Source organism: Phlebotomus papatasi, chromosome 3 (assembly GCF_024763615.1).
Source record: "Phlebotomus papatasi isolate M1 chromosome 3, Ppap_2.1, whole genome shotgun sequence".
Lineage (NCBI taxonomy): Eukaryota > Metazoa > Arthropoda > Insecta > Diptera > Psychodidae > Phlebotomus > Phlebotomus papatasi.
The window spans coordinates 39,547,639-39,563,059 of NC_077224.1; the positions used below are offsets into that span (position 1 = coordinate 39,547,639).

Consider the following 15,421-nt stretch of genomic DNA (forward strand, 5'->3'; position numbering starts at 1 on the left):
AAAATACAAACTTTTATACGATTTGGAAGCATTTCTTAAGTTCCCATTAGGATTTCATGAACAATTTTGCGAAATATTTTTTCTGTGTAAGACAAACTTTAAATAAAATGATTCCTGACGCTGACCGTCTTAAAAATGTTTACACTTCAAATTGAATTATGAAAAATTAAGACAATGTTGATGCTTTTTGACCTAACTGAATTTTCAGTAATCTTCAGAAGAATTACAAAGTCTGTACATTTTTTTTTATGGAAAAATAACAAAATTTTAATTATTATAAATCCGCCTTACAGACTTTTCTAAATTAGAAAAGAGGTTTGAAATGTTCATGTTTCATTAAAATAGTTATTAATTAATTAAGAAAAAATAATCTTTCAGCAGATTAAATTTTTCAAATACAAAAACTGGAATTTTAAAAATGTTTTCATAATCACTCACTGATTTTTTTTGTCTATTTCTCATTAATAAAAAAAATAAAATAATGCCATAAATTCACTCTTCAGAATGATAAACAGGTGGGAAATAGAATCAGATCGAAAACAATTCAACAACTGACTGAATAACAAATTTGTTATATGAACTGTGTCATTTTCCAGTGACACAAAAATAGAGAGAAAATTATTCTCTATAATAAATTAAATTGCAAATTGAATAGTACACACAAAAGCCCACAATTTGATGAATAAATTTGCTTTAACTCTACACAACTTGTCCAACAACACCAATAATATTGAGTCATGAATCGATGATTGCTCTTTTCACCTACAAAACAAAATTCTCTATCTCTAGCGCAAAGTTGGAAGTGAAATAATGTTGAAAACATTATAATCCCAAGATTGTTGAGAGTAACAATCATCATCAGTTCATGTTCAATCAACTGTGAAGTTAATTCAAATCAATGGATTTTCTTTAGACTATGATAAAATGTAAAAAAAAATATCTCATCATTTGATTGGAATTTTGCTTTTGGCTAATTGGTAGTCTTCTGACTCTGAACAGTTGAAAAAAGTACCAATTCAATTATACTGCGACAATCTTTCAAGTGATTCTTTGTTTAGTTTTTTTTTTTGTTATTTGCTTTGCAAAGAGTCAAAGAGAAATTTATCTTCTCACCTATAACACCTTCCATTGTATGTGTTTTGCCAGATGATGTCTGACCATAGGCAAAAATTGTTCCATTGTATCCCGCCAAGACATCAGAGACGATTGATTTTGCCGCCTCATTGTAAACCTTCTCCTGCGATGCATTGGGCTTGAACACTTTATCGAACAGGTAAACTTTTCCCTGTTGTAAGGAATCCAACAACCATCAAGGAACAAGAAAAAAAATGCATAAAAAGAATCAATTAGGGTGCATCAACCTCTTTCAGAGTTCAAAACCTCAATGAAACATTCATAAAAATCATTAGTATAGTTTTTCATTCTACTCTATATTTCTTTCCCAGGGAGGCCAAAGAAAGGACACGGAGAGGGAGAGAAAGAGAGAGCCATTATCCTTGAAGGAATTTTATTGCGGTTCATATTTGACTGAATTTATCAATGTTTTTCTTTACTGATACTGCGCACAAAACTGTTAGTCTTTTGGTGAATCGAAAAATTTCTAGGAAATTTGTACTCCTATATATTGGAATGGACATGCGTATGATATCATGCTGAGAATCAGAACAGAGTTGTTTAGACAAAAAAAAAACAAATATATCTAGTACATTTCTCCAAGAAGTACAAGCCTATCTAACTAATCTCTAGATTTTTTTCTGATTTTAACTCTGTGTAAAATTATGTGGCTTCACCACTTCATCTATATTACTCATCGTTAATAGAACTTATATTCCATTTAATGAAAAATATTTTCTCTTCTTCACACCCAACATACCGTATTATGTTAGATTTATTTTTAAAACATCCATCCGTTATTCGATGCCTGAAAACAAAACTATGCATGAGACTATTAAAAAACCAATTCCTCGCGAGAAAGAGAGAATGTACAGAAATACACAATTGACAATTTATTTCTTTGCAATTGCTCGCATTGATTTTCCATTTTGGTCACTATTTTCTATCGTATATATATCAACGTTAAAATCATTTAAATCCACGATTGCATGTTGTTAAAAGGACGATAGAGGTGCAAAAAGGCGTCCACACCGTTCAAAAGTGTTCTATGTCATTGCAAATGCTTTGTACATATTTTTTTTTTATTTATAGCCTTAACCCTCATGCCTTTAACACTTCATCTAACCCATTTAGTGTATGATCTCAATACCAAAAAGCATAAAACAATTTGTATGAGAAAACACTGTACAAAAAAAAGTAAATATTTCCTCAACATTCTCAAATAAATACGTACAGCTACAATTCAATGGTGAGAAGAGTTTTAAAATGATTCAAAAACAATAAATAGACATTTTCACTTAAAATGACTTCAGAAGAATTTCCTGTATATAAATCTTTAGTTCTGTGTTCTATAACTGGGAGCCAACGGAAACCAAATTGTTCAGGCTTATACCAACTTATGATAGAAGAGATACTTAATTTTAACCTCTCGAAAATTAGCAAAAATCAGTTCGAAATTGTACAAAATTTGCTGAAATTCTGAAACCGAAGATCAAAATTAAAATTAGTAAGGAGAAGAATAAGACATGTGCTCGGTAACAACCGTGCAATACTGGAAAGTTTGTGTTGATAATTTTAATGGAAATTACCGAAATTACAGATAGTCATACTGGTAACACTAATCCCGCTCATTCACGCTGCCATGATAAATATTTTTCCGTCAAAAAGACATAACAGAAATAAAAACTCATATTGAAATAAATTGTCTTGTTGATATCTTTGTCGGAAGACGGATAGCTGTTCAGTACACACCCTTTTACTTGAATCTTGCAGAAATACAAAGAAATTAAATGCAAATATCACTTCAAATTAATCAGTTCTTAAATAGCGCGCAGTTCAACTGTAAGAGAGAGAGATAGAGACCCAAATAACTCACTTGACAAACGTCTGGCGGCGCTGCGGTTGCAAAAAATCTCTAAAATGCCACAAAATATTTTCTTCTCTATTTTATGCTTATTAGCAGGTTGTGTCCCTTCTTGTAATACGTACTTTTTGCATTCCTTATTAACCAAAATAGTGTTGTACAAAAGGGTTTTTCTCAAACCTATCCTGAATTTTGGGACAGCTCAAAAGAATATGAGTATTCCAGCTCAAAATTTCATCCCAATATTTTTGTTGTAATATCGACAATTATTAACAATAATTAACTCAAATAACTATATTCAACTAAATTATTAAAAGGATTTTCTTGTGAAAATGACTTAACTCTAAGGAATTAAACAATTTTCACATTCAAAATCCTCTCATTTTCTCTACGTGAATTTTCGCGGCATTTCGAAGAATGCCATCAAGGCACCACCAAATTCACTTCGGCTTTTATTTTAGCTCAGGCCTGTAAATATTAGGATTTTATAGTTTTCTTTAAAAGGAACAACGAACAAACTAGCACAGGGATTCTGTAGAAATATGACAATGTCATATGACAAATTAAAAAAATTTTAAGTGGTAAATTCGAAAGAACTAATCAAACAACCGATTTATGTCAGTTACTCAGAGTTTCATAGAGACTTTAATGTTATTCTGCACCCTAATTCACCATGAAAGTTTGTCATAATGACATTGTCATACCGTTATTGACAGGGGGTGACATTAGCTCTGAAAAATGCGACCGGTTTTAGTGTAAATATTTCCCTGTATTCGTACACATTTCACAAGATATCTCCAAAACGTCCAAAAACGACGTAGGTTACCAATTTGTAGTTTTCGGTTGCCTATTCAATATTAAGTTGTCTTTTATTTTGTATTTATATTTTTTGCTAATTCATTCTACACTAACAGAAAACAGCTAATAAACCCGAAAGTTTTTTCGGCAGGCTAGAAACATATAGGAAACATAGAAAATGTCATGCCCCTGGTTATAGATGAATATTCTTTTTTATTTTTCCCTCTGCAAACCAGTGCTTAAGGATATCGTTATAGAATTATACCCTACAGATGTGACACTATAACTTGTTTTCGACTGTCGATTCTGAATAATGTTGTAAACGATATTCAGAACACTCATATTCTTTCAAGGGTGTCTCAATATCAATGCGTAAAAAGTCGAGATTCACTGAATCTAACAGATATAGTTTTATCGATATTATCGATTCGATAGTATCGAAAACTTACCATACCACTCCTGTATTTATTCAAAGGATCTCCTCTTTTATTAACTAAAATATTTATCAGTCTGATTTAAACATTCTTTCACTAAATTATATACACAGAAAAATCCGTTTTATAGCTTATTCTCAAGGGCTTCAACACTTAAAAAAAATGGCAATTCTAAAGTATTTGTTTTCTTGTACAATTTGCTTAAGAGCTCTTATGTCCAACGCACAATAACTTTTGTTTGTAAACATGTTTTCAAAATTTCCTATGAGAGAGACCGAGATGACTAGATATACATTTCATTCACTCTCATAGGAAATTTTGAAAGCATGTTTACAAACAAAATCTATTGTGCGCTGGGCATTATAATAATTAAATAAAAACATATGATATAGATATGAGAAGTCATATTCGTTAATATAGAGAGAGTAAATAAAAGCTACTGACAAGCAATAAATGCGATAAATCCTGAAATTTTTATGGTAGGGTAACGTGTGGTTTTTCCGGACAAGGTGCTTTTCGGGACATAATACGGGTATTTTTGGACACATTAAAAATCCTATAAATATTTGTTTTCTTATTCTTTTTATGTTCTTTATGAAATATTAAGCTCTTTACGTATCAGATAAACAAAAAACTTCTGAAATGTTATTTAATTTAAGTCTGAAATACGCGTGAATTGTGAGAGTCACATTCCACTTTTTACAACAGTGTGGTCACTTTTGCAGATGTCCACAAAAATATTGCTGAGTTTTTTTTTCGTTTTAATCCACTTTGCAAGTGAAATTTAAACAAAATTTTTATGAAAGACTGAAGTTTAGACCTTCTACTCGAAAGTAAATATCCAGGATCAGTGAAATTTATTTGCATATAATAGCCACTTTTGTCTGTCCCAAAGTACCGAATTGTCCCAAAATATAGCCATCTTACTTCTTTAATATTTTTTGCTATATTTTATAAAAAAAAGGAATTTTTCAATATTTTTCGGTAAGAACATTATTCTGTATAGAATAATGCACATAAATATTTGCATCAACATAGAAAAAAATAATTTGACAAGTCGTTAAGCTGTTTGAAACTTGAAAGCGCTAAAAAGTGTCCCGAAATAACACACGTTACCCTAGATGTGTTTTAAATGTCATCCAGAATAAATTGGTAATTTTTCCAATATCGTGGTATTTCATACTAGTGAAATTACACTATTTCAGTCATTTGCATTGCAAAATACCGTTGGCATTTTTTAGTAATATAATATTGAATAGCAATTTATTCAACATGTCATTAAATGAAGCATAATAACAAGAAGTAACATTACCCTACTTTAGCGCAACATTTGGGAATACATTCAATATCAATTAAAGTAAATTATATGTCAATATTGAATATGAGAGACGATTAGCCTGTTTGAATCCTATCTTATAGAAATTTCCTTCAAATTCAAGCGATTTCCATGCTCTTCGAACTTTCTTTAGAGGAAGAGTTTTTGAAGCCTCTGACAACGCAAGCAACATCGTAATATATGATTTTTTCCTATTTTTTTCTATTATTATATTCCTGTAAGGCATTCAGTAAAAAATCTTAAATATTGGATATAAATTTCCGTACGTAGTTGCACAAGTTTCCCCTACATGACTCGAGTCTTTATAACAAGATTGCGATATATTTTATATGTTAAAACAAAACCCATTTCTTCTCGCTATTTAGAAGATAAAGTAACTCTCAATAATCTTTTTTTTTTAATTTTGGATACCGGTGTCCCACTTAAACTTAAAGGGATAATTCTGGTTTTCTGATTTAAAAATTGTCAAAAACATTAAATTTTCCTAATTTTGATCATGGACTCACAATTGGAGACATTTTCGTGAAAATAGAAATTGCAAGCCGAAACTTACACCCGGAAACCCTAAAAAATATCTCGTCGCTTGGATCAAAAACTGTTGTAACCTCATCACCTGAAACAGCAATTTTTGTTTAGTCTGTATTCATAATTACTTATTGCCACAAGAATTGCTGACATAGACGACGAAAAAGTTACAGTCATTTCTGATCCAATCGATGCACTTTAATCATTTATATATTTATTTAGTCATAGCTTTTACGAAGAATCTCAATTCAATAGGAATAGGAGTGTTTTTCAATGAATGTCTTTATTTGCTGTACTTAGTGAATATCATAATCGTGATTGTAAAAACGTCTTTTGAAACAAATTCTAAAATCAAATGAATAGTCAGCTTTCAGTTTCAATCACAAAAACTGTAACTATGATGAATCACAACTAAAAACAGACAAAGATTCCATTTATACATTTAAAGAATGAAAATGCGTCGACCGCAATACTTCAAATTGTACTTGTGGCACTTTTTCAGGTGAATGCGCCCAAACAATCACATGTAAATGCTTCAAAGTTTAAATTAGTTGCTTGAAAATTTGTGACTTACATCATGAAAAGTTTCAGGATGTGTCGCAGTGATCAAAGTTCTTCAAAGACCCTCACCACAAACTATTCACACCTAATGCAAGAACTTACGCGTGAAGAGAAACGCAAAATAACATTTTCTCACGCTACACAAGAACAACATTAAGTAAAATCTTGCACTTGAAACAGGCAAACAATCTGACTTTTCTGTCGATATAGCTTTTTTTTTGCCCAAAGATCTATCAGCCCAAAGAAAAAAATCAGTCATGGAATCTTAATTACCTTCAGTAATGATTGTTTTCCTGCCTTTTATCTACCTCAGATATAGAGAAAAAAACTACAATAAAAAAAACTTGATCTCCAAACTTTTTTTATCAACTGGAATTAGAGACGATAATCGTATCCATAAAAAAAGATAATGAACATTTTATGGTTGTGTATGAAAAGTATGGAAATTTGCATAAGAAACTAATCAATTCTAATGAAAACTTTTTGTAATGATAGGATTCAATGCACTAATCAACAAAGTTATCCAACATTTGAGAATTCTTTTATAAAAAAAAAATATTGTCATCTTACTATCATCTTGTATTTTGGCTTGTGAGAATTTCATATTCAAAATCTCTTTTTATATAGATATGAAAATATATAAATTATAAATTATTTATAAATTAAATTAAAAAAATATTATAAAATTTATAATTAGAGAATTATAGGGGAAGTGTGCCAAATTTCAGCCAGCTTCTAATTTCGCCCACTTTGAGTGTAATTTCGGCCATGCAAATAAATTAATTAAAATTATGTATGTTATCTTCGAATAGTCAATGAATTCATTTTGCTTTTAAATATTTATTCATTACAGTACAGTACAGTTCATCACAGTACAGTCTCTCAAAAGCGTCTCTCCGGTGAGGTAGTGTTGCCTATTCCGGCAACATCTTTTGTTTTCCTAATCTCTTATTCATTTTGTGTTTTTTTTTCAATTTCTGAGTTCTACAATGTCCAGAGAAAAAAAAACATCGCTTCTATGAAAAAGATGATGTGGAAAAGGCCTTGGAAGAGTTCAGGAAGGACAAATTGCTACGGGAATCTGCGCATAAATTTGAAATGCTACTCTTCAGGTCTTCAGGACAAATTACGCGGAAGATCTCAGGGCTTGTGCCTCAGATAATCGTTTTAAACTAAATGTTAAACTCATTCCGCTTGACGTTTTGAAATTTTCTATCCGTTCCGTCACAAAAGGTGGTCAGTAAAAAGGTGGCCGGAATTTCACTCAAAGTGGCCGGAATACTACCCAAAGCAATGTCCATATTATTATTAATTTTCAATATTTTAACTAGTTTTCAAGGTTCCACACAACCTTCCCGAAAAGGAAGTAACAAAAAATATCAATAGGAATTAAAAATATTGCATTTCAAACTTAGGACCTCTGTGCTTATATGCAACTATGCCGAAATTTGGCACACTTACCCCACTTAAATTATGAAAAAAATATTATGTCGTTCAATAACCAATTGCCGATTTATACGTTAAGAATTTTGAGCGGTGTAGGGGTTGTAGGGTAAGTAAATGGATTTATAACTAGCAACTCCTTATCACATATAAAACATTTGAAATGTGATAATGATAAGGATAAAATCCGAACTTAAATATGTAGGAAGTTTATATCACTTTTGAAATGTGTTTAGAATCCAGTGTAAAACAACTTTAGGAAAGTTATATTATTGTGAATGCTAAAAACGGCGTTCTGGAAATGCAGAAATGATTCTAAAAATATGGAAACGTTTCTACAGAATTTCGAAAATTTATCAAAAAAAAAAACAAATAAAACGTTCTTAGAAACGCGAAAATGATTCTTAAACGTAAAATCGGTCGTACAAATGCAGAACCGATCCTGCTTTTGGAAAAAAATCACTTGTAAATTTTATATCGTGATCGCTTTTTCTGCTGTCTATCCCACTTCTGAAATTTGTGGGCTTCAAATCAGAAATCACTCTTCTTCCCTGAAACAGTAATTTTTCGTGTATTTGATGTGATTTTCTTTTGAATCTCTGCTGAGGGATCACAACTCAAATTTTCTGGCCAACTCAATGGCTGCCTAATCTACAAAGACAACCGACGCGATGGAAGTACGATAAACAAGCAAAAGTTTTTGTAGCTTAATCTACAAGTTCTTAATTTTCCCTTAATATTCCCCTTTTTGCATTTATTGACTATTATTTATTTTTTTATTCATTATTTTTACCAAAATACTGCCCATGCCCAATCTACTATGGCCTTATTTTCCAAGACAATCTTTAATATTTTGAAAAATTAAATATAACCTGTATTCTGCAATGATAATAAACTAATAATGAGTTGAAAAGAAACCGTAAAATAAATTGTTTTACACGAAACGAAATTGAACATTGGAGAAATGTCGGAAAGCAATTTCTGTTGAAAAGATAATTACATTTAGATTTTATGACCTAGTTCAAACTATTTAGTAGAATTTTTGATTAGGAAACCTAATGTTCACTCCATTGAGCAATTGACCATTGAGTAAGCAAGAATTTCAACAATTTTCCTAGGTCGACATTAAAAAAAAAGCAATTGCTTCATTTGGTTCTAAATAAAGAATAAAACAGACGAAATTGTAGTTCATTTAATAATTTTAATTAGTCGATAAACTAAATTAATACTATTAAAAGTTACTTTATGTATTCTTTTCTAATTAGAATGATATTAATGGTGTCCTTTAAGTTTGTTTTCATTGAATTCCTTGAGATAGAACACTTTAGAATGGATTATTCCCCAGAACGAAAATGTTATAAATGCCTCCCCTCTTTGACTTTTCCCTCAAAATGGCGCTCTCACACAGCGGGGGAAACTCCCAAGGAGATTTTCCCCCTGTCTTCCAACTTGTCACCTATATGAAGGGCTTTAAAATTCATTTCATACATTTAATTTACTCGTAGGAAAGAGAGAGAAAAAGCCCCATCTGGATGTGAATAAATTTCTTTCTTTCAATCGAATGCTTTTGTGCATTAAATTGCTTTCCCTTTTTTGCCAAACACGACAAATATTAATGCTTTCTAGAGCTACCCAGCCAGAGTCTTTGGCGCACACGGTGTTTGTTGGAGCATTTGGAGTTTGGTGTGCAGAAAAGAAGCACATCAAAGAGGTACAATGCTGGTGAGAGAGATTCTCTTTTCCGAGGCAAATATTACATATTTCTTCATGGTCAATTGTTACCAATGTACAACCGTAAAAATGAAAGTTAACCAATTGCGGTGAACAAAGTAAATTGAAGAAGAAAATAATTTTTTTTCGTAGCTCAAATTATAACAGTAAAATGTGAAGTTCTTGCCACGACAGTCATTTGAGGATTTGGTGTTTATGAAGTCGCCTGAGAAGCCCTCAGGGTGAGATGGGAGTATATTCCATGGCTGAGATTTGATGGTATTTCCACGAAGATGGTAAAAAAAATTACGGGCAAACAGCAAGAGGTAGTAAAGTTGATTAGAAAGATCTAGATACACTTGTATTGATTGTGATTCTTTTGCTAACCTCATAACTATATGGCTACTAGTAAAAGGCTGTATAAGAATTTAAACAAAATTACTAATTAAACAAATGAGAAAAACTTTGTAATTACTTCTAGTTCTTAAAAAAATTAAAAATATTGAAAATGAAAAAAATAATTTTTTTTTTAAATGTTTACGAATTTTTAAGCAAATTTGAAGTTATGTGACTCGTTAATAAACCGTGCTGTGTTCGATGAAAAAATTAATTGGGTAATAACAATTTGTTTAAAATTTCCAAAATCTGCTTTAAAAAAAAACTTTGGTAAATTCCTTTCATTTTAAACAACTTTTATAGACTTTTTTTATTTTTATAGTAAACTGGTTCTAGCGTACGTATTTCTCAACTCATTTGGCCAAGTTCTTGAGTTCGATGGAAAGGTCTTGGAATCGCTCACATTTTACATACGTAGGGGAAACTGGGGCACCACCAAACACGGGGTACCACCAAACACTGCGATTTTGGATATCAGAGGATAAGACCGATAGGAATTTATAGGCACTATAGGGATGCTTGTCCACTGAAGGAATGGTCGAGATAATCCAAGTAGTTTAGAAATAAAAATTAGTGTTTGGTGGTACCCCAGTATCCCCTATAGTATTTTTTTAATATACTTTAGAAGAGTTATTTAAACAAACTAAAAGTTTTGCTAATATCTGTTGGATTTCAAGCGCTATTAATGATCACAGGGCCATTAATCAGTCAAAGTTTTATTTAATTAAGTCTTATAAGAAATAGCACCATTTTTATATTGATATCCCTATAAATTTCGAATTCAAGGGCTGATTGTTGAAGAAAAGTGCAGGTCGAAACAAAAAAATAAAGATTATTAGGTGCCCCATTTTGGGGCTTTACATACATTCTGGTTCCGATAAATCCTTAAATTAATCTTTAACTTAGTGGCAATATATTTTAATAGCCAGTCATAAGTCTCACATTTCCTGATAAAATTTAGTCGGATTCATTAAATGTAAAATGGGAAAAATATGAAGTGTTTGAAATCAGAGTATATGCGAAACCTGAAAACTTTTCCCTATACGAAAATCTTTTGTATAATAGCAAAAATCGTATTTTTTTTTAAATAATGTTAATAAGCATTGACTTTGCTGTACTTACTAAGAGAACACTCCTTTGAATATAAACAAATACCCAAAAATTATGAATTTTGGAATTTTGAAAGTCAAAAAATTTGTATTTTACCAAAAAGAACTAAATCTAGCTAAGTAATTTTGCTTTAATTTGCTTATAACCCAAAAGAAACTTTAGATTACTTGATCGTTTTACTGCTTGATCTCAAATAGAGAACAATATAAATCAGGAATGGAATGATAATTTTTCCGTACTATCGAATCGATTGTACATATTGATAAATCTATATGTGTTCGGTAAAGTGAATGACGAGTTTTCATGCATTATTAGGCCGTTTATTGTAACATTCTTAATAGAATGTGGTATATGATAATTGTTTATTTCTTTTAGAATTGACAGTCGATACTATCAAAAATAAGTTATTATATTACCCTAGTTTTTTTCAACTTTTCAGAGTTCTGGAGCTTAAAAGGTAAAAAGATAGTTCGTTCCGGTTTTCAGTGAGCCCTGTCTACTAGAAAAAAACCATCCCTTAAAGAATTGTTTTTACCGAATCCCCCCTCCGCACTTAATCCAAAATCAATTATTTGATTAATCTTAAAATTGGCCTTAGCGATTTCATACATTTTCGGATGTTATATAACTAGGTCAGGGGAACATTTCGTTCATATATACACATATGACTGGAAAATTAGCCATTTTGAATTTTCGACGATCAACTTTTTTAGAGCGCTCAATTTTCAACGGAATTGTTTAATTCGAGATTCTGAATAAAATTGTGAGAGGAAAGCTATCTAAGTTTCCAGAACACTGATAGGTTCTTTGACAGTACCTGTTTCTAACAAGACAAAAATTACAATTCCGCGACCGTTTTCAGTCAATTTTCTGCATTATAGGGTAAAGTGGTACAAGTTGGACAGTGGTACAATTTGGACAGGGATTTTTGTCTTCATAAATTTAGTACCTCATTTTTATTTGTATATTTTTAATGCTTTAGTTTTATCATTTGGTTCCTTGTGCTTAAAAACAAATTTTGTACTGTATTTATCAAGAAAAAGCCATGTCCAACTTGTACCGGCGAATTGTCCAACTTGTGACACTAATTCCAAATTATATCACTTTACCCTACTTGAACACATTTTCGAGATTCTAAAAACTGTTCCGTGTTTCTAGGATGCATTTCCGCGTTTTCAGACGCATTCTCATGTTTTTTTTTGTGTATGATTTTACATTTCTTGAAATATGTATAAATTTCTATTATTGTTTTTTTGGTATCCTGGACAAGAATCGGGATTTTAACCGCTTTTTGATCCTTGATTACCTTTTAACATTCTCTCTTCATGGACACCGACTTCATTAAATAATTAACGATTGTTATACTAGCGAGCCTCAATTTTTTGTTACGAAAAAATTAAAAAAATATATAATAACAACATTTGCCTAAAACTATTTTTGAGGTAATCAAAATAATACAATTGAATTCGATAGAATTCATAGCTTTTTGCAAAAAAAAATTATCAGCCAAATTATTCTAATAAGTAAAGCTATATCAGAATTCTGATAGGCAATACGATTTCCTATTCTAATCACTAATAAATAATCCTAGTTCTTGAAATTTCGAATTAGGTCTGAAGCCTGGTACCCCCCTCCCGCTAAAATAATCCAACTGCTTTCTGATTCGATTGCAATAGCTGTGTATTCAGTATAAACTCAGTCAAACTTGTCATGTAATTTTGCGTGCGGATGATTCATCGATGGTTGAGCCGCATTCTGCCTGCTTACAGGGGTTTTCTCTCACTCTCCTTCCAAGTCACCCACACAATGAGAATCAAGAGAATCTTATCCGGAGGACTATGCAAAAAACAGCCCTTCCGGAAGGTACTTACACCAATCGATATGCAGTTCTCCTCGTTGCTGTTGGGGAATTTGACGATGAATTTGGAGCCAGCTTTTTCTTCGCTGTCATTCAATGGTCGGAACCGACATACAACTTTGATGGAGTCTTCAGCTGGAATTTCTCTCTCTGTGCCCGTCATCCTGACCACTTCTCTTGCACAATCACACTTGGAGTAATAAATAAAGCAAATATACACTAGTTTTGAGACCTAATACCGCACATCAAGGCTCTTTTTTCCACTGAAAACTTTCCGCGACGACACAACTCTTCCCTCAATCGGCCATTATTTTTCACTTCGCCACATCAAATTGGGGAAATCGAAAATTCGCCGTCACTCGCCTTTCTCTCTCTCTCTCTCTCACTTCACACCAGACACAGAATTTCAATCAAAATACCAATTTTTACACACAAATCCCAACCGTAGGCGACTTATAATTGCACAGATGATACAAATAACTAAAAAAAATTGGGGAGAATTTGATTAAATTCTCAGAAATCTCCGGAAAAAAGACAAAAATGCCACCCGCGTGTCTCAATCGCGATCAGAGCACACTCTGTCAAGGAGTGTGTTGGCATTTGACATGTCGGTAATGCTTTTTCTACACCATGTACAATTAAATACATGTAATAAAATGACTTCATCATAATAAAATTTCATCTTGAAATTTCATTTTGAAATTTCATCTAGAAATTTCATTCTGCAGCACCACGGATCAGCTTTTTACCCTGAGGATGATTGTCGAAAAGGCTTGGGAGTATGCAATTCCACTCTATGCTTGTTTCATAGATTTGGAAAAAGCATATGACCGAGTACCGAGAGAACAACTTTGGGATGTACTGCACGAGTACGGACTGGATGAAGAATTGGTAGGAGCCATTCACATCGAACAGACTGGGCTTTTTTACATGGTCATTGCTTTTTTACTCCTTCATTCCTTTTTTACACGTGGAAAAAATATTCAAAAAATTGAGACATCAAACCAATTTTTGCATCAATTTAATCTTTTTCCGTTCTCTGAGACAATATTCTGTAAAAAGAAAATGATATTTTAGTAAAATTAGCCAAATTTAAATACCTTGAACAAAAAGCAAAAAGCAATTGCCTGGTCAATTGCTTTTTCTTGACACTTTCATATTACATAGTCCGTTAACATTCTCTATTTGAATTCACTGTTCGAAATTTCATCGACCACCATCGAAATCAGCTGATGCCAGGAAAAATCAAAACAAAGGAAATTTTATTCATAAAACTCTTGTGAAAACTTTTGAAATACATTTAAAATGAGTCTAGGCTTAGTGAAATTAAAGTTTAGTATAAAATACATGTGAATATAATGTGAATTACATTGTTTTGAACAACTGAAAATATTTCCCGCCGTGGACATTTTACTTACACTGGATGGCGCTGTTCTCAGTGAGTTATCTAATCGAAAAAAATGAATGTGTCATATCACTTCTCCATTGCTTAATCGATTAAAATTTTACCTCTCACTCTTTCAAACTGAAATAAGATATTTTGTCTCTTTCTGTCAAACGAAAATTGGAATTTCAATTTCATTTTCAATTTTCCTTTTGGTAGAAAGGGATAGCTATACCTGATTTCAATTTGAAAGAGTAAGAGGTAAAATTTTAAACGATTGAATTTCACTCAAATGAAAAGGTGTGCCAGAGCCATGAAATTTCATTTTGAAATTTCATTCTCAAATTTTATCATGAACATAATTGACACCCACTGTATATCGCGATGAACCTTTCCGATATATCGCTTGAAATTCGATATATCGCTATGCTATCGGTAGCAGTGTTGCCAAGTCTAGGAGATTTTCACCAGATCTAGGAGATTTAAGAGGGCATCTAGGTCCGAAAATTTTGATCTAGGAGTTAGGAGAATTATTTAGGAGATTGGATTTCTTTTTTAGGTTTTTTTTAGGGAAATTTCTTTAACAAAAATACCTAAAGCATATGAAGAAATCAGGTTTTTTTTTAGGTTTTTACATCAAATGGAACGTTAAATTTTTAAATTTAAAAGTAGAAGAAGAAAAGAAGATGGATGTCGTGTAGTCTTTTCTCTCTCTCTCTTCTTCGGGCATCAGAGACGTCAAGCTTGACAACCTCGCGTTGTTTGTTTAGACAGAGGAACCAACATAGAAGGAAAAAGTCGTTTTTCTGCTTTTGTAGTGGTAGTCGCCAACATTGGAAAAAGACGTCGCCAAGATTGCTTTTTAAAACCAATTTGTGAAGTTCAATTA

At 31.8% G+C, this 15,421-nt stretch overlaps 1 protein-coding gene across 1 annotated transcript in view; it reads right to left on the reverse strand.

Annotated features, from left to right (window-relative positions):
* Nucleotides 1-13,747, reverse strand: part of LOC129805585 (kinesin heavy chain) — a 40,141-nt gene extending 26,394 nt beyond the window's left edge. Inside the window, exons 1-2 of the mRNA XM_055853613.1 lie at nucleotides 13,162-13,747; nucleotides 1,114-1,285 (exon numbers count right to left, since the gene is read on the reverse strand). Coding sequence (XP_055709588.1) covers nucleotides 1,114-1,285; nucleotides 13,162-13,311 — 322 coding nt within the window. The 5' untranslated portion in view covers nucleotides 13,312-13,747. The remainder of the gene's footprint in view (nucleotides 1-1,113; nucleotides 1,286-13,161) is intronic.
* Nucleotides 13,748-15,421: the final 1,674 nt, after the last annotated feature.